Source organism: Callithrix jacchus, chromosome 13, assembly GCF_049354715.1.
Source record: "Callithrix jacchus isolate 240 chromosome 13, calJac240_pri, whole genome shotgun sequence".
NCBI lineage: Eukaryota > Metazoa > Chordata > Mammalia > Primates > Cebidae > Callithrix > Callithrix jacchus.
In genome coordinates, this window is record NC_133514.1 from 31291736 (window position 1) to 31319329 (window position 27594).

At 42.4% G+C, this 27594-nt stretch overlaps 1 protein-coding gene and 1 pseudogene across 2 annotated transcripts in view; both read left to right on the forward strand.

Moving 5' to 3' along the window:
- Positions 1 to 109: 109 nt before the first annotated feature.
- Positions 110 to 27594, forward strand: part of DCTN6 (dynactin subunit 6) — a 30946-nt gene continuing 3461 nt past the window's right edge. For both annotated transcript variants that reach the window (XM_017963750.4, XM_002756915.7), the window contains exons 1-6: positions 110 to 149; positions 8001 to 8065; positions 22003 to 22108; positions 23698 to 23786; positions 25526 to 25573; positions 26913 to 27055. In XM_017963750.4, the coding sequence (XP_017819239.1) occupies positions 127 to 149; positions 8001 to 8065; positions 22003 to 22108; positions 23698 to 23786; positions 25526 to 25573; positions 26913 to 27055 (474 nt within the window). In that variant the 5' untranslated portion in view covers positions 110 to 126. The remainder of the gene's footprint in view (positions 150 to 8000; positions 8066 to 22002; positions 22109 to 23697; positions 23787 to 25525; positions 25574 to 26912; positions 27056 to 27594) is intronic.
- Positions 16262 to 18800, forward strand: LOC144578957 (large ribosomal subunit protein uL13 pseudogene; annotated as a pseudogene).

The window sequence follows — 27594 nt, forward strand, 5'->3', positions numbered from 1 at the left end:
CCCAGGGTCCTCCGCCCCACCCCGGCTCCACCCCTCTCCGAACACTGCCAGGTTCTCCAATCGCTTGTGGAATTATCGCTCTACCCAGGCGGTGGTGTAGATCTCTGCTGCAATTGGGGCCGTACGATGGCGGAGAAGACTCAAAAAAGGTGGGTCTGCTGTCTGAGAAAAGCCCTTTCTTTCCTCTCCGTAGGGGTGGAACCTGTTTCTGCTCGCCAATGGTGTCATCTCAGAGGGTGTCTCACCCTGGACCTTCGAGATGAATGTACCTCAAGCCCAGACCTGGTGTTCGCTGAGGGAGAGGGCGACGGAATGGGGGCGGGGAAGGCTGAGAGGGGACGCGGAGTCGCGGGCTAGAAGGATTTTGTTCCCATCTTGCTGTTCCTCCCCGCACGCGCCTGCGCAGAAGGGGTCCCCCGGCGGGGCTGCTAGGGGAGGGTGACGTCAGCCCTTTCCTGGGGCGCAGGGGGAAACCAGGCCCCTTCTCCCGCATAATCTGCGGTGCTTGGCGCAGCTGGACACGCGGTTTAGCGCTGGATTCTCTGCTGCGTGTTGTGAGACTCCCACGCTAGTGCTGGCCTCACCCTAGGCCCTTCCTGCCTCTGGAGGGCGGGGTGTGTGAAGTGACTTACGGTCGCTGTCAAAAGGGGGGGCCGCGCCTGGACTTGAACTGTGATACACACATACACATACACATACACATACACATACACATACACATACACATACACATACACATGCACATACACATTAAGATGCAGGGAGTACGTGCGCAGATTTGTTGCATGGATATATTGAGTAATGGTGAAGTTTGGGTTTCTATACTTAACACCCAAATAGTGAACATTGTATCCAATGGGTAATTTTTCGGCCTTCACACCCCTCCTATCCTCGCTGCTTTTAGAGTCCCCAGTGTCTGTTATTTCCCTCTTTATGTCCATGTGTACTCATTTTAGCTCCCAGGTAAAAGTGAGAACAAGCATATTTAATTTTCTGAGTTATTTCATAAGATAATGGCCTCCAGTTTCATCCATGTTGTTGCAAAAGACATGATTCCTTTCTTTTTCATGGCTCTGTAGTATTCCATAGTCTAGATACACCACATTTCCTTTATCCAGTCATCCGTTGATGGACACTTAGGTTGATTCCATACTTTGGTATTGTGAATAGTGCAGTGATAATCATAGGAGTGTAGTTGTCTTTTTAATACAGTGGTTTCCTTTGAGTAGATCCTGGGTCGAATGGTAATTCCATTCGGATTGGTAGTTCTGTATGGATTTCTGGGTCCAGTGGTACTTCTCTCTTGAGTCCTTTGAGAAATCACCTTACTATTTTCAATAGATGAACTAATTTACATTCCCACCAACAGTGTATAAGCTTAGAACTGTGACATTTTTTTGCCAGGCGTCGAGTGGACAAGCTCCTTTGTAAACATGTGGGGATGGGAATTGTGGCTGCTTCTCTGGCAGTTGTCATTGCTGGGGCTGTTGGTGGCTGGAATGAGACAAGTGCGTAACTAAAGCCCTTTCGAACAGCAGAAGTGTTGAGCTCCCTCTGCTGACTCTTTTTGACAAAGAAAACTCATTGTTTCTGGTGCCATAAATTAAAATGTAGATTTTTCTTCCACTTAAGCAATTAATCTGTAATCTTTTTTTTTTTAAGCTAAAGAGGAACAGATGGACTATAAATATTACGTGCAGTAAATAATATTTGCAGTGAAGATGAAAGTATTGTTGACTTGTTACTTTAACAGATCTGAGGAGAAGTCTTGCCCTCCCATCTGCTGGCTCCCCTCTCTGTCCCCACCACTCCGAGATACAGAGAGGCCCTCGCAGAGATATTGGGACCATGTTTTAGTTGGCCTAGTGATGAATTAATTATTCCCTGCCCCATTGAGAAGTGTGCTGATTGTAACGCAAGCATTACCTGGGATCTCTCCCTTGGGATCTCTCCCTTGGGTGTAAAACTGAAGGCAGGGGGCACTTGTGAGTCTCTCCTACTCTCGATTGCCCAGGACAAGTTAAATGTTAGATAATGCTCTTTTCATAATGAGAAGGAAGCTGAGAAAATGGAAAATTGTAATGAGAAATAAGGTCTAAAACAAGAAACATTTTATAGAGGCCAATTTATTTGACCAGGGCTTAATAAAATTACATATTTTAACACAAAAAAACCCACTTTAAATGAAAAGTATCAGAGAAAGGACATTTATAGATGGTGTTACATTCAAGGACAGTGTCATTCATTTATTATGGAAAAACATTTGGAGTGACAGGATGTTTCCAGAAGACTTTCAACTAGAAGAGAGATGACTGATTTCAGGACATCAATGCCCCAGGAATGAACTCTGCTTGAAGAAATTCCTAGTTTCTGAATTTCAGTTTCTTCTTCCATAAAATGAGAGGGTTAGACCAGGTGATTTTCTGCTTTTACTAAAATTTTTCTTTCTTCTACTTTGTTCTAATCTCACTAAAATCTTTCTCCTCTGATACAGTAAGAGGGTTACATATTTTCTGTGATTTCAGCAGATTGACTCTTTTTTTTTTTTTTTTTTTTGAGACGGAGTCACTCAGGCTGGAATGCAGTGAAATCTTTGCACCATTCCTGGTTCCTTTTTTTTTTTATAAATGGAGTCTTGCTCTGTTGCTGAGGCTGGGGTGCAGTGATGTGATCTCAGCTTACTGCAACCTCTACCTCCCAGATTCAAGCAATCATCCTGCTTCAGCCTCCAGAGTAGCTGGAACTACAGGTGCCCACCACCACACCCGGCTAATTTTTGTATTTTTAATAGAGACAGGGTTTCACTATGTTGTCCAGGCTTGTCTGAAACTCCTGACCTCAAGTGATCTGCCCACCTCAGCCCCCCAAAGTGTTGAGATTACAGGCGTGAGCCACTGCACCTGGCCTAGATTGACTCTTGACAGGCTATATCACCCAGAAGGACCACTAGTAGGATTTCATTGACTTATGCCTTGTAAAAAGTCAGAGCCTGACAAAATGATGGAAAATGCTGGAGTGGTGTCTGTTCTCACAACTATTTCTTGAAGATAGATTCAGGGATCATTAGTTTTTTCTATATGATACATTTTTTTCTTAGAGCTTTAAAAATACATTGCAGTATGAAGGTTTCTCCACTCTAATTTGTGGAAGAAAAAATTGTGTATGTCTTCTTTTCTTATGGTTCATCACACCACTAGGGAAGTTGGTACAATCTTAAAAATAGTTTTTGTCTGATAGTTTTCATCTTACTTTGCATGTATATTAAGGAATACTTGGGGGGGAGATTCTGGCATAGAAATGGTGGAGAGACATGTTAATGAAAGAACCTTTACCCTTCTGACTCTCAGAGCTGTATTTTTAGAACTCTCTCATGAGCTTCAGAATCTGTGTTTTCAGTTACTTATTGGGCATATCTGGTGACTATTCCATAGATACCTCAGAAGGAATTTATCTAAAATTTAGTCTTTTGACTTCTCCCTCTGAAATCTGCCCCTCTTCCCATATGCTATTCTCATGTGGCGCTGTTAGTTTTCCAGATCAGAAACCTAGAGGCTTTGACCTTGCTCCCTGACTCCTGACTTTTGGTTAGCTTTCTTTTTGTTTTCTTTTTTCTATTTTGAGGCAGGGTTTCACTCCATCACCCAGGCTGGAATGCAGTGGTATGATCTTGGCTCACTGCAACCTCTGCCTCCTGGCTGGGCTCAAGTGATCCTCCCACCTCAGCCCTCTAAGTGGCTGGGAGTACAGGCCCAAGCCACCATACCTGGCTAATGTTTGTATTTTTTATAGAGACGGGGTTTCACTATGTGGCCCAGGCTTGTTTTGGTTGGTTTTCTGGCATAAATGAAGTTGAGTCAGAGCAGCTGATTTTGAGCCCTGGAATTTGAGCTTCCCTCTCCATCTGGAATCATCCCTTCCCAGAAAGGGGACAGGATGGCACCAGTTTCCTTATTTTATTCCATGCGCCTCACTTCCATCCCTCTGTAGTTGATATGGTTTGACTGTGTCCCAACCCAAATCTCATCTTGAATTGTAGTTCCCGTAATTCCCATGTGTCGTAGAAGGGACCAGGTGGAGATAATTAAATTATAGGGCCATTTCCCCATCCCGTTCTCATGATAATGAATTAGTTCTCACGAGATGTAATGGTTTTATAAAGGGCTTTCCCCTTCATTGGGCACTCATTCTCCTTCCTGCCGCCATGTGAAGAAGGATGTGTTTGCTTCCCTTTCTGCCATGATTGTAGGTTTCCTGAGGCCTCCCGAGGCATGCTGAACTGTGAGTCAATTAAACCTCTTTCCTTTATAAATTACCCAGTCTCAGGTATGTGTTTATTAGCAGCATGAGAACAGACTAATATAGGACAAATTTATTTCCCCTGCACAGAGAAGAAAGCAAATATAGTTTGCTCTCCATATCCATAGGTGTCACATCCATGAATTCAAACAACCTCAGATCAAAAATAGGATAAAAAATTGTGTCTGTAATGGCCGGACACGGTGGCTCACGCCTATAATCCCAGCACTTTGGGAGGCCGAGGCGGGTGGCTCACAAGGTCAAGAGATCGAGACCATCCTGGTTAACAAAGTGAAACCCCGTCTCTACTAAAAATACAAAAATTAGCTGGGCATGGTGGTGCGTGCCTGTTCCGGCTGAGGCAGGAGAATTGCTTGAACCCAGAAGGTGGAGGTTGTGGTGAGCCGAGATCGTGCCATTGCCCTTCAGTCTGGGTAACAACAGCAAAACTCCGTCTCAAAAAAAGAAAAAAAAAATAGTGTGTGTAAACAACACAGTATAACTGTTTACATAGAATCTCCATTGTATCAGGTATTAGAAATTGTCTACAGATGACAAAGTATGAGAGGATGTATATAGGTTTTATGCAAATACTGTAGCATTTTATATCAGAGACTTGAACATTCGAGGATTGGTCCTGGAACCAGTCTCCCACAGATACTGGATACTGAGGGATGCAGCTGTACACACTTTGTGGTCCACGGGACCTGTAACAAGAAATGAGAAGTACCTACCTTCAACATTGCCTAGAAACCAGATTTTTATTAAATGCCATGTCTTGTTTCTGTTTCCTAGACATACCTGCAGTTTTTCCTATGTGCTCCCAGTGTATTTGATATGGTTTGACTCTGTGTCCCCACCCAAATCTCATCTTGAACTGTAATTCCCACCTGTTGAGGGAGGGAACCTGTAATCCAAGTATGATTGGATTATGGGAGTGGTTCCCCCATGCTGTTCTCATGAGAGTGAGTGAATTCTCACCAGATCTGATGGTTTTATAAATGATAGTTTTTCCTGTGCTCTCACTCTCTCTATGTCCTGCTGCCTTGTGAAGAAGGTGCCTGCTTCCCCTTTACCTACTGCCATGATTGTAAGTTTTCTGAGGCTTCCCCAGTCATGTGGAACTGTGAGTCAATGAAACCTCTTTCCTTTATAAATTACCCATTCTCAGGAAAGTTCTTTATAGCAGTGTGAAAACAGACTAATACGGCATTTCAGGCCTGCATTATCTCTGTAGGATTAGAACAACTGCCTCCTTGACCCCCTCCCCCACCAAACAAATTTAATAAAACATTTAATTAAAATCTGGTTTCTAGGCAATGTTGAAGGTAGGTACTTCCCATTCCCTGTTACAGGCCCTGTGGACCACAAAGTGTGTACAGTTCCATCCCTCAGTATCCAGTATCTGTGGGAGACTGGTTCCAGGCCCAATCCTTGGATGTTCAAGTACTTCTTCATACAAGTGCCAATTATCTGCATACCAGTTGGTGATGTTGTTGGCTTGGGAATGGGAATCCTTCAGTGACTGCTTGCCTGCCTACAGGTGCAAATTCAAATCCCTTGTCATGGTGTACAATCTTGTTTTCATGGGCTGGTCCTGCTTTTCCTCCCCACCTTACCTGCTTCCTTTCTCTTCATGACTTTCGTGCTTCTATTCATTCAGTGATATCCAACCTGGAAGGGCAAAAGAGGTTTTTAGTTTGTTGCTTACCAGTCTCTGCCCAGATATATGCATATGGTATTTAAAAATAGAATAGATAAAATTGTGTTTTAGTATTTTTACATAAACATTCTTACACAAACATTTATAGTTTTCTTTTCTTTTTCTTTTTTTTTAGTAGGAGTTTCGCTGTTGTTACCCAGACTGGAGTGCAATGGCATAATCTCGGCTCACCGCAGCCTCTGCCTTCTGGGTTCAAGCAATTCTCCTGTCTCAGCCTCCCGAGTAGCTGGGACTACAGGCGCGCACCACCATGCCCAGCTAATTTTTGTATTTTTAGTAGAGACGGGGTTTCACCTTGTTGACCAGGATGGTCTCGATCTCTTGACCTCATGATCCACCCACCTCGGCCTCCCAAAGTGCTGGGATTACAGGCTTGAGCCACCCCGCCCAGCCTTCTTCTTCTTTTTTTTTTTTTTGAGATGAAGTCTTACTCTGTTACCCAGGTTACAATACAGTGAGTGGCACGATCTCGGTGCACTGCAACCTCCACCTCCCAGGTTCAAGCAGTTCTCCTGCATCTGGGATTACAGGTGTCTGGCACCATGTCCAGCTAATTTTTATATTTTTAGTAGAGATTAGGTTTTGCCTTGTTGGCCAGGCTGGTTGGTCTCAAACTCCTGACCTCAAGTGATCTGCCTACCTCAGCATCCCAAAGTGCTAGGATTGCAGGTGTAAGTCACTATGCCCAGCCCAAAACACTGTATTTCATATACTGGCAATGAACAATTGGAAATGAAAATTTTGACAAATCCAAACAAAATTACAAAGACAAAATATCTAAAGTGTAGCATTATTTCATAGTGGCTGAGAGCAGGTTTAACACCATGAATGTCATTGCCATTTAGAAAACTTCTTTTCATTAAGAAAGAAAAGAAGTTTTCTAATAACTATCACCTTAATGGAGAAGTCATTTGATGCAGTTCCTCATGTCAGCTCATGGTTCAGCTGGAGTCAGTGTTTAGATACACCTTTGTCAAACAAAAGGTAACAGCAGAATATAAAAAACATCAATATGGAAAGCATCAATTATATGGAAATTATTAGTCTTTTGAACAATTTGTACTACAATTCATATTACTTGTAAAAGTTTATTTTATATATGTGTGCGTGTATATATATATGAGAATAAATAAAAATATTTATAAATTTCAAAGTTCTAAGTTAGTATTACCTTGCTGGTTGTTAAATAGTTTGAATGTATATTTTCTTTTCCCTGTCTTTACAAAAATAATGGCATATTACATGCTGTCCATTTTCTCACTTGATTTTTTTTTTTTTTTTTTTTAACTGTTAACAGTATAGCTTGGAGATCATTAAAAAAAAAATTTTTTTTTTTAAAGAAATGAGGTCTCACTATGTTGCCCAGGCTGGTCTTGAATTCCTGGGCTTAAGCACTTCTTCCTTGGCTTCCCAAGTGCTGGGATTACAGGTGTGAGCCACCGTGCACGGCCATTCCAAAACCTTGACAAGGTATTATTCATTCTTTTTGATGGCCGTGTAATAATAGTCCATAGTGTGCCATAATTTATTAACTAGTCTTCCACTGATGAGTATCTAGGTTGTTTTCAGCTTTTGGCTATTCAGAAACATGCCAGTATTAAAAAAAAAACAATTTAAAACTCATCTTAGGCACTTTAATAGTATAGCACATGTGATTTGGGATGATAGACAGTATACCAATTGAGAAATTTATGGTCTAATAAAACCTTACCCTCTTACCATTGACTTTCCATTTTTCCCATTTTTTTTTTTTTTTTTTTAGAGACAGGGTTTCACCATGTTGCCCAGGTTGGTCTTGAACTCCTGAGCCCAGACAATCCGCTCACCTCAGCTTCCCAAAGTGCTAGGATTATAGGCATGAGCCACCAAGCCTGACCCCTTCTATCATTTTTTTTTTAACCTGTTTTCATTACACTATCAGGGTAGCTTCTCCAACATTACTTTTAATCTTACCCCTGGTGTTACTTTTTTCTCACTGCAGTGTGAAGATTGCTCCTGGAGCTGTTGTATGTGTGGAAAGTGAAATCAGAGGAGATGTAACTATCGGTAAGAAAATAGTTTACTTACTGTTTCTCAAGAATTTATGTGATTTAATCTATTTTAATGCTTTACCATTAGATACTGTCTTCCATGTTTATGTCACTGATGTCCTGGTTTTATTGACAAAATACTGTATTTTCTCCTATATGTTTAAAATTTCTAAGAGAATATAGTGTGATGGAGGCTGTGTTTTAACTTCTATCTGAAATACTACTGAGGCTGTATAACAAAGTCATTCATGGATTTGAGAGAGATCTGTTGTGTCTCTGTGATGTGTCAGGCACTGTGCTAGTGCTAGGGACATGATGGTAAGCACAGCAGACAAAGGTACTGCTTTTATGGAGCTTCATGGAGTGCGTGGGCCATGGAGTCGGCAGACCTGGGCTAGTTTGCTCTTTGCTCCTTTCTGGCTGGGTTACTTTGGACATACTACTCAACCTCTCTGACCTTGATTTTTTTCCCATCTATATAAGTGTGTATATCAGGATTTGGTTTGGCTGCATGTAGGGTGGCTTACACCTGCAGAGGTGTATTCTCTCATATAAAAAGTTGCGAGGTGGCCAGGCGCGGTGGCTCACGCCTATAATCCCAGCACTTTGGGAGGCCGAGGTGGGTGGATCACGAGGTCAAGAGATCAAGACCATCCTGGTCAACAAGGTAAAACCCTGTCTCTACTAAAAATACAAAAATTAGCTGGGCATGGTGGCGCGTGCCTGTAGTCCCAGCTACTCGGAAGTCTGAGGCAGGAGAATTGCTTGAACCCAGGAGGGGGAGGTTGCAGTGAGTTGAGATCACGCCATTGCACTCCAGCCTGGGTAACAAGAGCGAAACTCCGTCTCAAAAAAAAAAAAAAAAATCGGCCGGGCATGGTGGCTCAAGCCTGTAATCCCAGCACTTTGGGAGGCCGAGACGGGTGGATCACGAGGTCAAGAGATCGAGACCATTCTGGTCAACATGGTGAAACCCCGTCTCTATTAAAAATACAAAAAAATAGCTGGGCACAGTGGCGCGTGCCTGTAATCCCAGCTACTCGGGAGGCTGAGGCAGGAGAATTGCCTGAACCCGGGAGGCGGAGGTTGGGTGAGCCGAGATCGCGCCATAGCACTCCAGCCTGGGTAACAAGAGCGAAACTCCGTCTCAAAAAAAAAAAAAAAAGTTTCGAGGTAAGTAAGCAGCGCTGATTGGTTGGTTGTCCAGCATGGAGCTCCAGCCCTGCAGGCCAGGAAGTGATGGCTAGAGCACCAAGTATCATCCTGGATGAGAAAGGGGAGGAGTGGAAGCAAAAGGGATGTGTCCCAGCTATGAGTCAGCTCCCTTTAAATAGCCTCCCTGAAAGCTCCCCACGACCCTTCTCCGTGTGTCTTATGGCTAAGACAATTTCATGGACACATCAAGCTTCAGGGGAGTTTGGGAGATGTAGTCTTAGCTGGTTGCATTGCAGCCCCTAATAAGATCAGGGTTCTATTACAAGGAAAAAGAGAAGAGATATTGGATGGCAATGAACAATTTTCATAACATGCAAAATAGTAGTATCTATCTCCTAGGTTTCTTGAAAGAGAACGTGAAAACTGAGTAGTAAGCTGTCAATAAATGTTAGCTGTGACCACTGTCAGATCTTCTCATTGTAGCCTTGCCAGAGCTCAAGTCCAGCATTTTACTTACATGAACTTGACTAAGTTCCTCAAACATTTTACTCTGTTCTTTTACATGGGTATGGTGCCCTTGCAGCTTGATTGGTGTAGTTCATTCTTAACAGCAGCCACATGTTACCTGGATGCTACTGGACTAGAGTGTTCAGTGAACGGTTACACTTTCAGAGAGGAAATACGCTTTATTTGCTTAAATGAACAGTTTCTTTAATAGAAAAAAAACCTGTAACATCTTTTTTTTTTTTTTTTTTTTTTTTCGAGATGGAATCTCGTTCTGTTGCCCAGGCTAGAGTACAGTGGTGCGATCTTGGCTCAACACTGCAACCTCTGTCTCTCGGGTTCAAGCAGTTCTTCTGCCTCAGCCTCCAGAGTAGCTGGGACTACAGGCACGAGCCACCATGCCCGGCTAATTTGTTTGTGTCTTTAGTAGAGATGGGGTTTCACCATATTGGCCAGGCTAGTCTTGATCTCCTGACCTCGTGATCCACCCACCTCAGCCTCCCAAAGTGCTGGGATTACAGGCGTGAGCCACCTCACCTGGCCACGTCATTTTTTTTTTTCCTAAAAAATCTAAGCCTCCAAACAATTTAGGGATCTTGTCTTATAAAACCAGTGGCAATTGTGCCAGGATTGTGGAACATTGTTAAGAATTTGCCAGATTGGTTTATTTAATTAATTTGAATGGAGATACTTTAGAAATGTAGAAAACAGCCCTGTTTCTTTTCGGTGCTGTGTTAACTCTTTGTCTTTTGTAATAACTAAACTGCTTGCAAAGTGTTTATGAAATGAGGAGGGCCATGAATATTAATTTTCTACAATCTCTACTGCAGACTGGGACCATATATTTATCAAAATGCACCTCTGCATTCTTTTTACTCATCATTTTACTGCATTATTATTGTGGCTATCATCATGATAGTCTAGGAATAATACCTTATAGTAGTTTACAATGCATTCTTTAGTTAGAAGGAAAGTAAGACTGAAGTAATAGAATTAATTATGTAGATTTTCATGGCATTTCTACTTCTTCCCCATTTTATACTTTTTCTTTTCTTTTTAATGCCCCAGTGTACAACACATTCTTTTTTCTTTTCCTTTTTCTTTTTTTTTTGAGACAGGGTCTTGCTATTTTGCCAGGCTGGTCTTAAACTCCTGGACTCAAACAGTCCTTACTGCCTCGGTTTCCCAAAGTGTTGGGATTACAGGCATGAGCCCAACAACAACCCCATTTTAAATAAGTATGTAATGTCTACTATAAGGTAGATATATCTGCAGGCATAAATATACACAGACATGTTGGGGGATGTATTTCAGACTTGAAATAACATCTTTTACAGATGCTTTTCTGGGCTGTAAAGGCTTTTATCCTATGCAAGGAAGGTAGCTGCCAGTGATTGGTGGAGCACTGCCTCAGACTGAGTTTTAGAGGGATTAGGGATCAGTATTCACTTTCCTGTTTCTCCCTCTGGTTTTCACTATGTTGTGCTGTTTCCCTTCCTTTATCCCTCTTATGTTCCTACCTTCCCTACATGTTGAAATTATTTAAGGAAGTACAGGTCAGGTGCCTTGGCTCATGCCTGTAATCCTAGCACTTTGGGAGGCTGAGGTGGGAGGATCTCTTCAGCCCAAGAGTTCAAGACCAGTGTGGAAAATATCATGGGAACTCATCAGAAAGAAAGAGAGAAGAAAAGAGAGAGTGAAAGAGAGGGAGAGAGAAAGGGAGAGAGGGAGGAAAGGAGGAAGGAAAGGAAATAAAGGGAGGGAGGAAGGAAGGAAGGGAGGAAGGAAGGAAAGGAGGAAGGAAGGAAAAGAGAGGGAGAAAGAAGCAAAGGAAGGAAAGAGAAAGGGAGGAAGGGAGGGAGGAAAGGAAGGAAGGAAAAGAGGAAGGAAGGAAGGAGAGAGAAAAAGGGGAAAGGAAGGGAGGGAGGGCTAGCCGCATATGGTGGCGCAGGCCTGTAGTCCCAGTGGGAGGGTTCAGTGAGCTATAATTGTACTACAGCACTCCAGCCTGGATGACAGTGTGAGACCCTGTCTCAAAAAAAAAATTATATAAGGAAGTGCGTTATTTAAATCTTTCCATGGTTCATTTGTTAGTTTGTTCGGAACCAAGGTCTTGTTCTGTTGCCCAAGCTGGAGTGCACCAGTGTGATCATGGCTCACTACAGTGTCCAACCTCTGCATTCAAGTGATTCTCCCACCTCAGCCTCCCAAGTAGCTAGGACTACTGCAACACACCACCATGCCTGGCTAATTTTTGTATTTTTGCCCAGGCTGGTCTCAAACTCTTGGCCTCAATTGATCCTTCTTCCTTGGCTTACCAAAGTGCTAGGATTACAGGTGTGAGTAACCGCCCTTGGCCCTTCACCTAGTTTTTGACCACTAGCTGGTGGTAGACAATTCTGATAGTTAAAATGGCATTTTAACACAGATTTTCTTTCTTTCTTTTTTTTTTAGACAGAGTCTCACTCTGTTGCCCAGGCTGGAGTGCAGTGGTGCCATCTTGGCTCCCTGCAACCTTCACCTCCTGGGTTCAAGTGATTCTCATGTCTCAGCCTCCCAATTAGCTGGGATTACAGATACATACCACCACACTCAGCCTTTTTGTGTTTTGGTTTTTTTGTATTTTTAGTAGAGACAGGGTTTTACCATGTTGGTCAGGCTCATCTGAAACTCCTAACCTCAAATGATCACCCGCCTTGGCCTTCCAAAGTTAACACAAATTTTCAATGATGGATTATAACGTAAGAAGTGGTAATACATTTTTTTTTTTTTGAGACAGAGTTTCGCTCTGTTGCCAGGTGCCAGGCTTGAGTGTAGTGGCGCAATCTTGGCTCCCTGCAACCTCCACCTCCCAGGTTCAAGCAATTCTCCTGCCTCAGCCTCCTGAGTAGCTGGGACTACAGGCGTGTGCCACCACGCCCAGCTAATTTTTGCATTTTTAGTAGAGATGGGGTTTCACTATGTTGACCAGCTTGGTCTCGATCTCTTGACCTCGTGATCCACCCACCTCAGCCTCCCGAAGTGCTAGGATTACAGGCATGAGCCACCACGCCTGGCTGGAAGTGGTGATACATTTTTAAGGAAAGAAATCTCTAGTGATTTAAAGTTTATCACAGTGGGCGGGGCAGGCAGGCTCCAAGTGAGTACTTGTATATTTATTCTGACTCCTGTTTTGAAAGAAGAAAATTTGCTCAAATACTGAGGAGAAACAACTCAATTTAAAAAGTTAAGGAAAATTTGAGGAGAAATGAAGGTTCAGAAGAGTGATATAGTTACCCATAGTTCTGTCTTCTACAATTCTTGTCTCATTTTTGTTATGTATGTTTCTTAACTTCAACTGTATAATGTGGGAATTTTCCAGAATTAGTATTTAGATAATCATTTCGGTCATTGTTATATTTGGTATAAAATTTCTCAAGTCTTTTGGCTTCTATTAATTCATTTTTCTGATGTAATGCATCAGATTAAGAAGCTCTAGGGAGATATAAAAGTAAAATCAAAGCAAAGAGTACAGATAAATCATCTGATTACAACTCTCCCCACCCTGCTTTGTTTTTCATTTTAGGGCTTTTATCATTGTTTTTGCTTAGTTTATCTGAGTTAAGTAGCAATAAACTGTAATTTTCCATCTTCTAGTCATGTATACTTTTACAAATTATTCCATTCTGAAATATTTCAGGAAGAAAGTAATGTTTTTCTTTGCTATGTTTCAGGCTAATGGAACTTTAAACCCAATCTGTTTTCCTAGAAAAGCAGGTATTTGTTTGTTTTTATCAGAGAAATGAGCTGGATGCTTGAAAGTATGGTCCTTAACCAGAAACCTTATGACTTGAAGCTCTGCTGGAGCCTGACCCCCTCATTCAAGGCTGCTTAGATACAGAGCTTAGGAAAAGTCACAGCTCTCTTGTTAATTACAATTTGGGTAAATAAAATTTCCTAGCATCAAGCCTATTTTTAGTTAGCTTGCCTTAATTCATGGGCCATGAGTTATTTCCTATAAATCTTTATTCTGAGAGCTGAAAACATTTCTGAAAGGTACCATGAAGCATAGTCCCATAGTCCATTACAGGGCAAGAGGCCGGGACACGACTCATCAGGACATCAGTATGTGAAGGCAGAACTCGGCACAGTGGAAATGTTTTGTGCTAGAAGCACTTTGTCCCACTTACTCAGTCTTTTTAGGAGAGTTGTAATACAGACCAAAAGCCTCCCTTTTATTGTAGCAGTCTTTTTTCAGTAAGGCAGAACAGTGGCTTTGACTTGAGAAATTATCTCCTATACAGCACTCTTACAGGTACTTCAGCTTAAGGTCAAGAAAATGGTTTAGTTATCAAAAAGCAGAGCTTGCAGCCTTTTGAACTATTTATTGACAACTTGAAATGTACATAAAGATTGCTTTCCATGACAAAGATAAGCAGGAAGAGTGTCCTTTACTAAATGAGGGAAATGGAAATTGGATGTGAGGAATATCTTTCTGGCTATGTTGCACCAAGCCCAGCCAACCATTTAGAAAAATAATTCATCAGCCACTAAGGCAGCTCCAACTCTAGACTCATTTATCCAAACAAGGAGATAAGCCAAATAGGGCTTCAGCACATTTGGTTAGAAAATACACAAACTACCCTGCCAGAAGGAGCGCCAGGGTTCACAGCAGGCTTTCAAACAATGTTTTCCATGGTGACAGATTTTGATTTTTAAAGCACTTTAACCTCATGACTCAAACTTTATGTTGAATTCAGAGCTGATATAAGTGTAATAAAAGTTCTCGGCTGGGCGCGGTGGCTCAAGCCTATAATCCCAGCACTTTGGGAGGCCGAGGCGGGTGGATCACGAGGTCAAGAGATCGAGACCATTCCTGGTCAACATGGTGAAACCCCGTCTCTACTAAAAATACAAAAAATTAGCTGGGCATGGTGGCACGTGCCGGTAATCCCAGCTACTCAGGAGGCTGAGGCAGGAGAATTGCCTGAACCCAGGAGTCGGAGGTTGCGGTGAGCCGAGATGGCGCCATTGCACTCCAGCCTGGGCAACAAGAGCCAAACTCCGTCTCAAAAAAAAAAAAGTTCTCAAGGCATCAGAAAAGGATGGCGTGAATTGTGGCCACATTTCAGTGTGCTGTTGTTCCTAATGGTATTTGAATTGCTGGGCTCTGGGCTCTCTGCTGCCTCAACCTCCATCATCAGACCACCCAGACACAGAATTATCTGCACCATTCACTGAAGTCATAGACTTCCTTTAAGAAATTCACCAGGGCTGGGTGCGGTGGTTCATGCCTATAATCCCAGCACTTTGGAAGGCTGAGGCAGGAGGATCATGAGGTCAAGAGATTGAGATCATCCTGGCCAACATGGTGAAACCCCATCTGTACTAAAAATAAAAAAATTAGCTGGGCATGGTGGCGTGTGCCTGAAATCCCAGGTACTCGGGAGGCTGAGGCAGAAGAATCACTTGAACTTGGGGGGCAGAGGTTGCAGTAAACTGAGATGGCGCCACTGCACTCTCACAACAGAGCAAGACTCCATCTCAAAAAAAAAAAAAAAAAAAAAAAAAAAAAGGGCCGGGCGCGGTGGCTCAAGCCTGTAATCCCAGCACTTTGGGAGGCCGAGGCAGGTGGATCACGAGGTCAAGATATCGAGACCATCCTGGTCAACATGGTGAAACCCCGTCTCTACTAAAAATACAAAAAATTAGCTGGGCACGGTGGCGCATGCCTGTAATCCCAGCTACTTAGGAGGCTGAGGCAGGAGAACTGCCTGAACCCAGGAGGCAGAGGTTGCGGTGAGCCGAGATCGCGCCATTGCACTCCAGCCTGGGTAACAAGCGAAATGCCGTCTCAAAAAAAAAAAAAGTTCAGCAGGCCGGGTGCAGTGGCTCACGTCTGTAATCCTAGCACTTTGGGAAGCCGAGGCTAGCGGATTTCCTGAGCTCAGGAGTTCGAGACTAGCCCAAGCAACACGGTGAAACCCCATCTCTACTAAAATACAAAAACTTAGCGGGGCATGGCGGTGGGCGCCTGCAGTCCCAGCTACTTGGGAGGCTGAGGCAGGATAATTATTTGAACCTGGGAGGCGGAGGTTGCAGTGAGCCGTTGCGCCACTGCACTCCAGACGTGACGACAGAGTGAAACTGTATCCAAAAAGAAAGTTCACCAAACCTAAATCTTAGTGGTTACATATCCTGAAGTACACTTAGCTAACCACTCCAGTCTATGCCCCAAAAAAGACCCGGAAGAAGTTGAGGGAAGCTATTTGGTGTATTACTGTCCCCTCACAATTTATAGTTGATCGTTTCACAAACTTATTTCAGCCGCATTAACACTGGGACCTGTAGTTTGGCAATGCTGCCAGCAGGTGGAGGTGGTGTCTAAATCACTGGTCTCACCTAAGTGCAGTGGTGCTTTCCCTCCCTCCCTGGACAAAGCCCTCGGATTTCTAACCAGGCGTTTTCCAGTTACTTGTTTAGTAATTATTAACAATGATAAAGACAGTAATAACAATAACAAAATACCTGCTTAAAAAAGCTCACATATTATTTTCTAAATATGTGTAAGACATTATGGGACTTGGGGTCATTTTTTTCTTTCTTTCTTTTGAGACAGAGTATCGCCCTGTCACCCAGGCTGGAGTGCAGTGGCGTGATCTTGGCTCACTACAACCTCTGCCTCCTGGGTTCAAGTGAGTCTCCTGCCTCAGCCTCCCAAGTAGCTGGGATTATAGGTGCCCACCACAATGCCTGGCTAATTTTTGCGTTTTTTAGTAGAGATGGGGTTTCGCCATGTTGCCCAGGCTGGTCTCAAACTCCTGTGCTCAAGTGATCCACCTGCTTTGGTCTCCCAAAGTCCTGGGATTACAGGTGTGAGCCACCACACCTGGCCTCTTTTAATTTTTAAAAATGTGTGCTTCTGGTATCTTCTGTGAAAATTAAAAAAAAAAAAATTAAGTGTGCTTCTTTGGGCTCTTTATATAATAAACATGTATTAGTCATTTTTAAAAGGGAAAAATGAAACTATCACTCATTTTCAGAAATACACTGTAGAAGAACTTCTAAAGAAACACAGGTCCCGGGGGTATTTTTGTCTTGTCAAGAGCTATAGCTTGATGACCGGCAGAATATCTAGTATCTCTGGCCACTTGTCTAGCAGTGGCAGAGGATCTGCTTTCTGTCACAGACATGACAGTCACTTCCTCTTATCTTTTTCTTAGAGGCGGTGTCTTGCTCTGTCACCCAGGCTGGAGTACCGTGGTACAATCATAGTTCCCTGTAGCCTCAAACCCTTAGACTCAAGCAATCCTCCTGCCTCAGCCTCTCAAGTAGTTGGGACCACAGGTGCACCCCACTATACCTGGCCAATTTTTTTTTTAAGTTTTTCATTTTGTAGAGAAGGGGTCTGACTTGTTGCCCAGGCTGGTCTGAAACTCCTGGCCTTAAGTAGTCCTCCCACCTCAGCCTCCCAAAGCGCTGGGATTACAGGTGTGAGCCACTGCGATCAGCCCTATATCTAAGATTTTTAAAGCTAGTTATGGAAAATACTTTCATTGATCTTCTTACTGTCTGATCATGTGGTGTGGAATTTTCCCCTTGGCTAACAGGAGGTATTACCTGAGTAGAGCAGCAAAGCAGTTCTTTTTCTTCTGTGTCCCAGACCAGAATTAGTTCTTTTGCTTACTATGAAAAAGCTATGTTTCCTGGGCAGCTGCCAAAGATGGCGGAGGTGCAGGTCCTGGTGCTCAACGGTCGAGGCCATCTCCTGGGCTGCCTGGCAGCAGTCGTGGCTAAGCAGGTACTGCTGGGCCAGAAGATGGTGGTCGTGTACTGGAGGGCATCAACATTTCTGGCAATTTCTATAGAAACAAGTTGAAGTACCTACCTTTCCTCTGCAAGAGGATGAACACCAACCCTTCCAGAGGCCCCTACCACTTCCAAGCCCCCACCACTTCCAGGCCCCCAGCCACATCTTCTGGTGGACCATAGCAGCCATGCTTTCCCACCAGACCAAGCGAGGCCAGGCTGCCCTGGACCGCCTCAAGGTGTTTGACCACATCCCATCACCCTGCAACAAGAAAAAGCGGATGGTGGATCCCGCTGCCCTCAAGATTGTACATCTGAAGTCTACAAGAAAGTTTGCCTATCTGGGGTGCCTGGCTCATGAGGTTGGCTGGAAGTACCAGGCAGTGACAGGCACCCTGGAGGAGAAGAGGAAGGAGAAAGCCAAGATCCACTACCTGAAGAAGAAACAGCTCATGAGGCTACAGACAGGCCGAGAAGAATGTGGAGAAGAAAACTGGCAAATACGCAGAAGTCAAGACCCACGGACTCCTGGTCTGAGCCGAATAAAAACTTAATTCCTCAAAAACAAGAAAAAGAAAAAAGTTATGTGTTAGCTTTTAGTAGTAAATATGATAAATCTCCCATGTTTAGGAACCATGGTCTAGACTCCACGATCTCTCAAAGGTTATTTCATATAATCCACATTTCGACCCAATGAAGTAGGTTGTTACAAATCTCTTCTTTTTATAGATGAGAAAACAAACCTTTGTGAGAGTAAGCTCGTAGCCTTTAGGTGATAGAGTTCAGTGTCTAGACTTTCTAGACAAGGGGGTGTGGGGCCGGCTGGGGCTTTGATTACAAAGAACCTAAAAGAGGCAGATTGTGTCCTGTTATCATAGAATATTTTGACGTAAAATATAAACCTGGTATGGTGCAAACTGCACATTTCCGTTGGTTCCCACAGCTGGAAGCCTTACAGCTTCTCCTTAAACAGGAACCCATTGCTCGTTTCCCTGTTGTTTAGGGCCTCAGCCCCAAAAGCGGTGATGTCTAAATGCCATTATTAAAGGATCTGTGAAATAAGATATGGCATATTAATGTGATATGAGATACTTTTCAGCCATTAAAAAGAATATCTGTCTAGATATATGGAAAAAGTACCATGAAATAAGCAAATTGCAGAAGTACTGTTTCTTGGTTTGAAAGAAGTATGGGCTTGAAATGTGTATTTTTCTTTAAATTGTATTTATTTTAAAAATTTTAATGAGATATAGCTTATATGGAGTGATAGTTACAGATTTTTTTTTTTTCTTTTTTTTTTTTTTTTTTTTGAGATGGAGTCTTGCTCTGTCACCCAGGCTGGAGTGCCTGGTGTGATCTTGGCCCACTGCAACATCTGCCTCCCAGGTTCAAGTGATCCTCCCACCTCAGCCTCCCAAGTAGCTGGGACCACAGACGTGCACCACTACGCCCGACTAATTTTTTTGTATTTTTCTTAGAGATGGGGTTTCACCATGTTAGCGAGGCTGTTCTCTAACTCCTGATCTCAAGTGAGGTCACTTGGCCTCCCAGGGTGCCGGGATTACAGGCATGAGCTACCGCCCCCAGCAGTATTTACAGTCTTAAATATACAGTGGAGTTCACATCTGGAATAATATACCCCAAACTTTTAAGAATATTTACCTCTAGGGAATAAAATTAGCATAAGAAGATCTTTCACTTTTTGCTTCATTTGAATTTTTGGAATAATCATGTTTTATATAAATAAGTATATATCTGTGTGAATATGTGTGTATGTATGCATATATATTTTTTGTTTATTTTAAAGAAAAGATTAGATGCACACATTTACACTCATGTTCAACTTGAGAAGCTTCCCGGGGATCTCAGATCCACCCCATCTTCTATCGTGGAATCTTCCATCTGAATAGGAGAATTTCCCTGGGAAATTTTACTTTAACAGCTGAAGATTTGGGGAGCCAGAAGTGACTGAGAGATGCCAAGGCCACTCTCTTGTTATTTCTTACCAGACTGTGCATCCTGGTAAGAAATGTTGGGATGTTGGACTGAGCATCCTGTTTTAGGCCCCCACGCTCCTTATCAACCCCCAGCAATTCCTTGTCAGGAAAAAGAATAAGCATCCCTGAGATTCTCTCCAAGTCTCTGGGCACCAGAAACACCTCTTTCTTTCTTTTTTTTAAATTGCATTTTAGGTTTTGGGGTACATGTGAAGAACATGCACGATAGTTGCATAGGTACACATGAGGCAGTGTGATTTGCTGCCTTCCTCCCCTTCACCTTTATCTGGCATTTCTCCCCATGCTATCTCTCCCCAACTCCCCACCCTCCACTGTCCCTCCCCTATTCCCCCCAACAGACCCCAGTGTGTAGTGCTCCCCTCCCTGTGTCCCTGTGTTCTCATTGTTCAACACCTGCCTATGAGTGAGAACATGCGGTATTTCATTTTCTGTTCTTGTGTCAGTTTGCTGAGAATGATGTTCTCCAGGTTCATCCATGTCCCTACACAGGACACGAACTCATCATTTTTGATTGCTGCATCATATTCCGTGGTGTATATGTGCCACATTTTCCCTGTTCAGTCAATCATCGATGGGCATTTGGGTTGATTCCAGGTCTTTGCTATTGTAAACAGTGCTGCAGTGAACATTCGTATGCATGTGTCCTTACAGTAGTAGCACAATTTATAGTCCTTTGGATGTATACCCAGTAATGGGATTGCTGGGTCCTCTTTATTTATTTTAGTACATTTGTGAATGCGTGTATATTAAGCATTCTCAGTTTTCAAAATAACAAGCTCAAAAGAACAAAAATAACATGTATTTATTTTGTTGCCCGTAACATATAGTGAGGCATATCAGCTGTCACAGGCAGATAATAATTATGAATTGACAATTTATATAATTAGGTGGGGCACAGTGGCTCACGCCTGTAATCCCAGCACTTTGGGAGGCTGAGACAGCAGGATTTCTTGAGGCCAAGTGTTCAAGGCCAGCCTGGGCAACAGTGAGAATGAGACCCTATCTCTAAAAAGTAGCTGGATGTGGTGGCGTGTGCCTTAGTTCCAGCTATTCAAGAGGCTGAGGCAAGAGGATTGCTTGAACCCAGGAATTGAAGGCTGCAGGGAGTTATGATCACGCTACTACACTCCAGCGTGGGTGACAGAATGAGACCCTGTCTCTAAAAAAAAAAAAAAAAAAAAAAATTTACACAATTGAATACTGAATTTCTTGGACAGTGTTGTCACTTTCCTAATCCCCCACGCCTTCTGTCAACACTTCTGTGCACCCTCTCTTACTTTCAGAGTCAGTTACTTCATCTGCACTTGTTTACCCATAAAAACTGTATTGATATTGAGAGGTGTGTGGGATGGATATTGGAGAGAGGCTAAAGGAGGGTGTGTTTTCTCATCAGTGGTTTCATTATCACCAGAACCCTCAGCCTGTGGTAGATAAAGCTGGGAGGGAGTGTGTTAGCATTCCAGGCTCAGGGTGGGGTAGGTAAGTGGGAGTAATCAGGGCTCTGGCTGTTCCCTCTGGTTTGAGACCGGAGGCATCGCCTCAGGGCTCCCCACGCCAAAGTCTTAGGACTCTAGTGATCATCTTTGGGTCCTTCTGCTGCCTCCCTTTAACCTTTTCAGCTTTCACTGGTTTAAATCATATCCTAGGCCAGACAGCAGAAACTGTGCCTCCTTTCAGTGGGTGTGCTCGTAATAGGAACACTGACAGAGGAACAAAGCTGTTAGATTCCATAGTTTCTGACTTTTGTCCACCCATATTTCTCCCTTTTTTTGAGACAGAGTCTTGCTCTGTCACCTAGGCTGGAGTGCAGTGGCATGATTTCATCTCACTGCAGCCTCTGCTTCCTGGGTTCACATGATTCTCCTGCCTCAGCCTCCCAAGTAGCTGGGCCTACAGGCACACACCATCACGCCCAGCTAATTTTACTATTTTTTGGTAGAGACCATGTTGGCCAGGCTGGTCTTGAACTCCTGACCTCAAGCAATCTGCCCACCTCAGTCTCCATATTTATTTTTAATTATGTAATAAAAAGACTTAATTCTGAGGTACTCTCACATAAGAAAGCTGCACATCTTAAGCAAAGAGAGCCTTCCCTTTCCAAGGGAAAAGAAGGAATTTTTATTGCCAACTTTGTGTTACATACTGTGTCTCCAGCATTATCACCCCTAACCCTTGCAGCTACCCTTTGGGACTGGTGTTGTCATCACCTCTGTTTCACTGCTGAGATCACGGGAAGCCTTCGAGAGGAGGCTGAGCCAGAGCTGTCTGGCTCTAGCGCCTGTGCCATTCCACCCACATTGGCTTGCAACTTGGCCCTGACTACTGATGATAAGCTTGCGAGATAATATCTGTGAAGTACCTAGCTTGGTGCCTGGCACATACTTAGAAAATGTTTCTCCCAACAGCCTCACCCATCCTCAGCACCTCCCACCCTCCTGTTAGAAGCATAGCCTCCACCAATAATTTCTTCTCCAACTGTTTTTAACAGGACCTCGGACAGTGGTCCATCCTAAAGCACGTATTATTGCGGAAGCCGGGCCAATAGTGATTGGTGAAGGGAACCTGATAGAAGAACAGGCCCTTATCATAAATGCGTGAGTAAGACTCTTAGACATACTGTGAACCAAGTACCATGGGTAATGTTTTTTGTTAATTTCAGCTGTCTGTAAGAATATTTTCAACTGATATCCGGAAGGCCTACTATTTTAGAGCTAGAGAAACATTAAGGGTCTCGTTTGTAAGTAAATGACCAAACTGAAAACCCGATGGGGGAAAAGGCTTGTCCAAGATGAGAGAGCTGAGTAGCTGCCTAGAATCTCTGACGCTGGGTCTGATCGTCTTCCCCTTACATGTGGCTTTCTCACCCTTTCCTCAAGCAAACATTTCCTGAGCACTTCCACCTCCAAGTGCTGCGCTCACCACCCTGCAGAGAGGTTTCTTTGGGATTGGTTCTGACCAAAATGTTATTACTCATGCCTTAAACACATCAATTTAACTCTAATATATATCTTCAAATGTTTTGCACCCAGAATTATAGTTGAAAAATGTAGAGTCCTAGAGGCAATTTTTAAACTATAAAGATTAAAAAATAAGAAAATACTAGAACATATACATGATCATAGTGAACTAGACTATAATAACCTATGAATTTTTCATAAGCATTTATAAGTTCTTTCTAGATAAAATTTTGGCAAGAAATTCAAGCTTATACCTAATTTATAGCAACCACATATGGAATTTGTAAGAAAGACCTTGGGAAAATATCTAAGTGTCAGAAAAAGAGTGATTTAATGCTTACTTAGGATTTAAAATACATTTGGCACCTTCAGTGTAAGTCAATTAACAGCAGCTATATTCTGCAGTAACTCAACTGTCAGAGATAAATCACCGTTTAAAAATGGCTTCCTCCTCTTAGAACACAAACATTTTATCTTCCAAATATTTCAACTAGCTAACTAAGAGCAAATAATTATTTTATGTGAATATCTGTTTATGTTTCACAATCTCAAATGATTATTAAGGATGGAAAATTTTCAAGTTAGGCATGATTTTTATTCTAATTAGCAGCCTAAAAATACAGCTAGCATCTTTCTTCCTTTGTCCTGGAGAAGACCCTCTGGACTTCGAATTTAAAAAATAAACTAAGGTAGTCTGTTCTTCTCTACATACCATGACTTTTTCACTTTTTAGTAGCTCTCTTCAATTCAAAATCAAGCCTTCTCTAGCATACAGGATGAATGAATCACTTGAATTAAGAAATAATTTACATAGGCTGGGCTCAGCGGCTCACGCCTGTAATCCCAGCACTTTGGAAGGCCCTTGTGGGTGGATCACCTGAGGTCAGAAGTTAGAGACCAGCCTGGGCAACATGGGGAAACCCCATCTCTACAAAAAGACAAAAATTAGCCAGGCTTGGTGGCACATGCCTGTAGTCCCAGCTACTCAGGAAGCTAAGGCAGGAGAATTGCTTGAACCTGGGAGACAGAGTTTGCAGTAAGCCAAGATGGTGCCACTGTACCAGCCTGGGTGGTAGAGTGAGATTAAAGAAAGAAGTAACTTACATAGTCATATCTTTGAGGCTTGACGTAGGTAAAATTGAAAGAATTAACCCAAATTTGAAATGGGAAGAAAATTGCTTATTGTGTGATTGCCTTTTTGGATGATTTGTCTCTTCCTTTTACAGTTACCCGGATAATATCACTCCTGACACTGAAGATCCAGAACCAAAACCTATGATCATTGGCACCAATAATGTGTTTGAAGTTGGCTGTTGTATCCTTTACAATAATCTACCATAAATAATTCCTGGCTATCCTTTAGTACCTAAGTCTTCTCCTGTAGAAATTGTCAAATTATCATAATTTGTCTATCAAATATACTTACATTCATAATATATATTATAATTACATTTTTAAAAGTAGGTCGGCCAGGCCAGGTGCAGTGGCTCATGCCTGTAATTCCAGCACATTGGAAGTCTGAAGCAGGCTTCACTTGAGGGCAGGAATTCAAGACCAGCCTGGCCAACATGGTAAAACTCCATCTCTACTAAAAAAAAAAATTACAAAAAATTAGCTGGGCACGGTGGCATACGTCTGTAATTCCAGCTACTCAGGAGGCTGAGGCAAGAGAATCACTTGAACTTGGGAGGCAGAGGTTGCAGTAAGCCGAAATTGTGCCACTGCATTCCAACCTGGGTGACAGAGTGAGACTCCATCTAAAAATAAATAAATAAATATGAATATAAATAAATAAATAAAAGCAGATCATCCAGCTCTTTGAACAGACTTATTGACAGTATGTATTTTTTAAATGGTCCTTTCTGTTCCTGTAAATAACTCAATAGAGTAAAGTATGCTATTTTTAGACAAACGCAGACACATATCTTTAGCTCAGCATTTTGAAAGTAACCACTTCTTTTGCTGGTTCTACAGCTTGTTGACAGGTAGCAATTGCTGAGTGACAGCAATGCTGACTTCTTTCTTGATTCAAGAGCCCCAGCTTTGTCAGTGTGGTTCCTGTATAGTTTTAGGTTAGATAATACATTGTCTGATTCAATAAAATGCTGTGTAGGGGTGAAAATATTCCATTATTTGTTTGTTGTCTTTTTTCCCCCCTGAATGTCTCCAGTTCTTTTGTTTGATTTAGTACTCTCAAAAGATAGTAAAATTTTATGGTGTCTGCAAAACATATAATATATAGTAGAAAATATTTCGAAGGAAAAATCTACATGGTCAGCAATAGAAAGATATTTTAAAAATTGAGCTACAATCATAAAACCACTAGGACCATTAAGTAGTCATTTTAAATTATATTTTTAAAGATTTTACTTTACCTTTTTTGAGACAGGATCTTGCTCTGTCACCCAGGCTGCCTGCTATGCAGTGGCACCATCATAGCTTACCGCAGCCTCATCTCCCAGACTCAAGCAGCCCTCCCATCTCAGCCTCCCAAGTAGCTGGGATTATAGGTGCATACTGCTATGCCCAGCTAGTTTTATTTTTGGTAGAGATGGTGTCTCACTGTGTTGCCCAGGCTGGTGTTGAGTGCCACCCTGCCTGGCCTAAAGATTTTAATAGCATGGACTAATGCTTGAAAATTCAAGTGAACTGAATAATCTATGAAAGTTTATACAGTTTGATTCCCACTTACATACAGGAAATTCTATATGTTTATATAAAGATATATCAAACTTTTAACAGTGTTTAAGTGACTGGGTGATGGATAGTTTTAATTATCTTGAAATAATTGTGAAAATATTTTACTCATAAATCAGGGTATAAGGTACTTGTTTCTTTGAAAAACACACGTCATTTATTTATACCTAGAGATATTTGTTTAAAGATTAAACCCTTACCACAGATTGCCCAGAGCAAAGAGTTCTGGCAAGGGTGAGCCTGCATGGCCCATCTGACGTCCCTGTCCTCTGTCCCAGTGCAGTATAAGGACATACTACGTTAGTAGGGACTACAGATGAACATATTTATAGTATTTCCCTAACTCTGGCTTTACAGATTCCCAAGCCATGAAGATGGGAGATAATAATGTCATCGAATCGAAAGGTAAGCTACGTTCAGAGTTTTGTCGTCAAAGCAGTGACCTCTTTTCTCTCCATGGTGTCCTGGGAAGCAACCTAATATAAACTGATAAGGTGGTGTGCTTCGAAGTGGCCTGCAATCGCTGGCAAACGAATTCTTTGCCACTAAGGAACCTAATCTGATTATGTGGTTATCTGGTAATGTGGTTAAATATATTACATTTAAAATCAGCTGTGTACATTTAAGGGTTGAATTAAACCATAACGTTTAAATGAAAGATTTGGAAAATATTTCTACTAAATACTAGTCTCTGGAATTTTAGTTGGTTAGAGTCGTTGTAGAATTAAAGGGGGAAAAAAATTACAGTTTCTCTAGTTGCTTTCTTTAGTTTCAGGAATACTTTACCCTAGCCAATCAGAAACAAGTATCATGTGCTCGTGAGTGGGACCAGACAGGAGATTACATAAAGTCACTGTCACTACTGGGAAGCCACTTCAAGAGCTTGTCCGACTAAGGTCCAGAAAGAATCTGAATGATGACACTTCTTTAGAATAGTGGGTTATATTTCTTGATCCTGAGTGGCATGAAAGAAAATGCTTTTTTAAATAATACAATTATACTTTTTGTTAATCTACTTAATGGCTTTTATTTTAATTTGGATCATCAGTTATTATCACTACTATCATTATTGGCATTTTTAATTGTGTGCTTGCTGTGTATCAAACCTGTGGTCAGCACTTTACATCTGTTATCTCATTATTCCTTCAACTGTGAAGTAGAGTGGCCTCTTGTTTTACAGATAAACGTGAGCTTAGAGACTTTGCAGTGACTTTCCCAAGGTCACACAGATGGCAGCAGAGCTCCATTTTGAATCCATCTGACCTGGCATGTATTGCCTGTCTCTGTGTTGTCCATAGAATCTCCAAACAGAAGTATTTTCTTTAACTTTTTTCTTAAGGCCAGTTTACACTTTTTTTTTTTTTTTTTTGAGTCGTAGTTTCGCTCTTGTTACCCAGGCTGGAGTGCAATGGCGCAATCTCGGCTCACCGCAACCTCCGCCTCCTGGGTTCAGGCAATTCTCCTCCCTCAGCCTCCTGAGTAGCTGGGATTACAGGCACGCGCCACCATGCCCAGCTAATTTTTGTATTTTTAGTAGAGATGGGGTTTCACCTTGTTGACCAGGATGGTCTCGATCTCTTGATCTCGTGATCCACCCGCCTCGGCCTCCCAAAGTGCTGGGATTACAGGCGTGAGCCACCGCGCCCGGCTAGTTTACACTTTTATACCTAAATCATCTTAGGAAAGAAAGGTGTTGTTATCATTTATGTCTTAAGTTGCAATTCTTTCTGTGTTTTTATTGCAGCATATGTAGGCAGAAATGTAATATTAACAAGTGGCTGCATCATTGGGGCTTGTTGCAACCTAAATACTTTTGAAGTCATCCCTGAGAATACAGTGATCTATGGTGCAGACTGCCTTCGTCGGGTGCAGACTGAGCGACCACAGGTACTAGAACCTCTCTTTACAAAGAGTTCTATCTGCTGATTTTCCCAAAAAGGAATGTAATTGTCTTCATGAGGCAGCAGGTATGCTATTTAAGAAGAATGTAATTAAAATAAAACAAAGAGGCCAGGCTCAGCGACTCATGCCTACAATCCTAGCACTTTGGGAGGCCAAGGCAAGAGGATGACTTGAGGCCAGGAATTTAAGACCAGCCTGGGCGACATAGTGAGACTCTCTCTACAAAAACTAGAAAAACTTAGCCAGGTGTGGTGGAGCACGACTATAGTCCCAGCTACTGAGGAGGCTGAGGTGGGAAGATAACACTTGAGTGTGAGGTTACTATGAGCCATGATCATGCCACTGTACTCCAGCCTAAGCAACAGAGACCCCAACTCAAAAAAATAAATAAATAAAAATAAAACAGCGAGAAACATCCCGAAAACCAGGATTTAATTGCAGTTCAATTATTCAGTCTTTAAGTTAATATCAAAACTATGTAAAAGGATGTTGATGACAAGTCAGCTATGAGAAAAGGTCCAGAA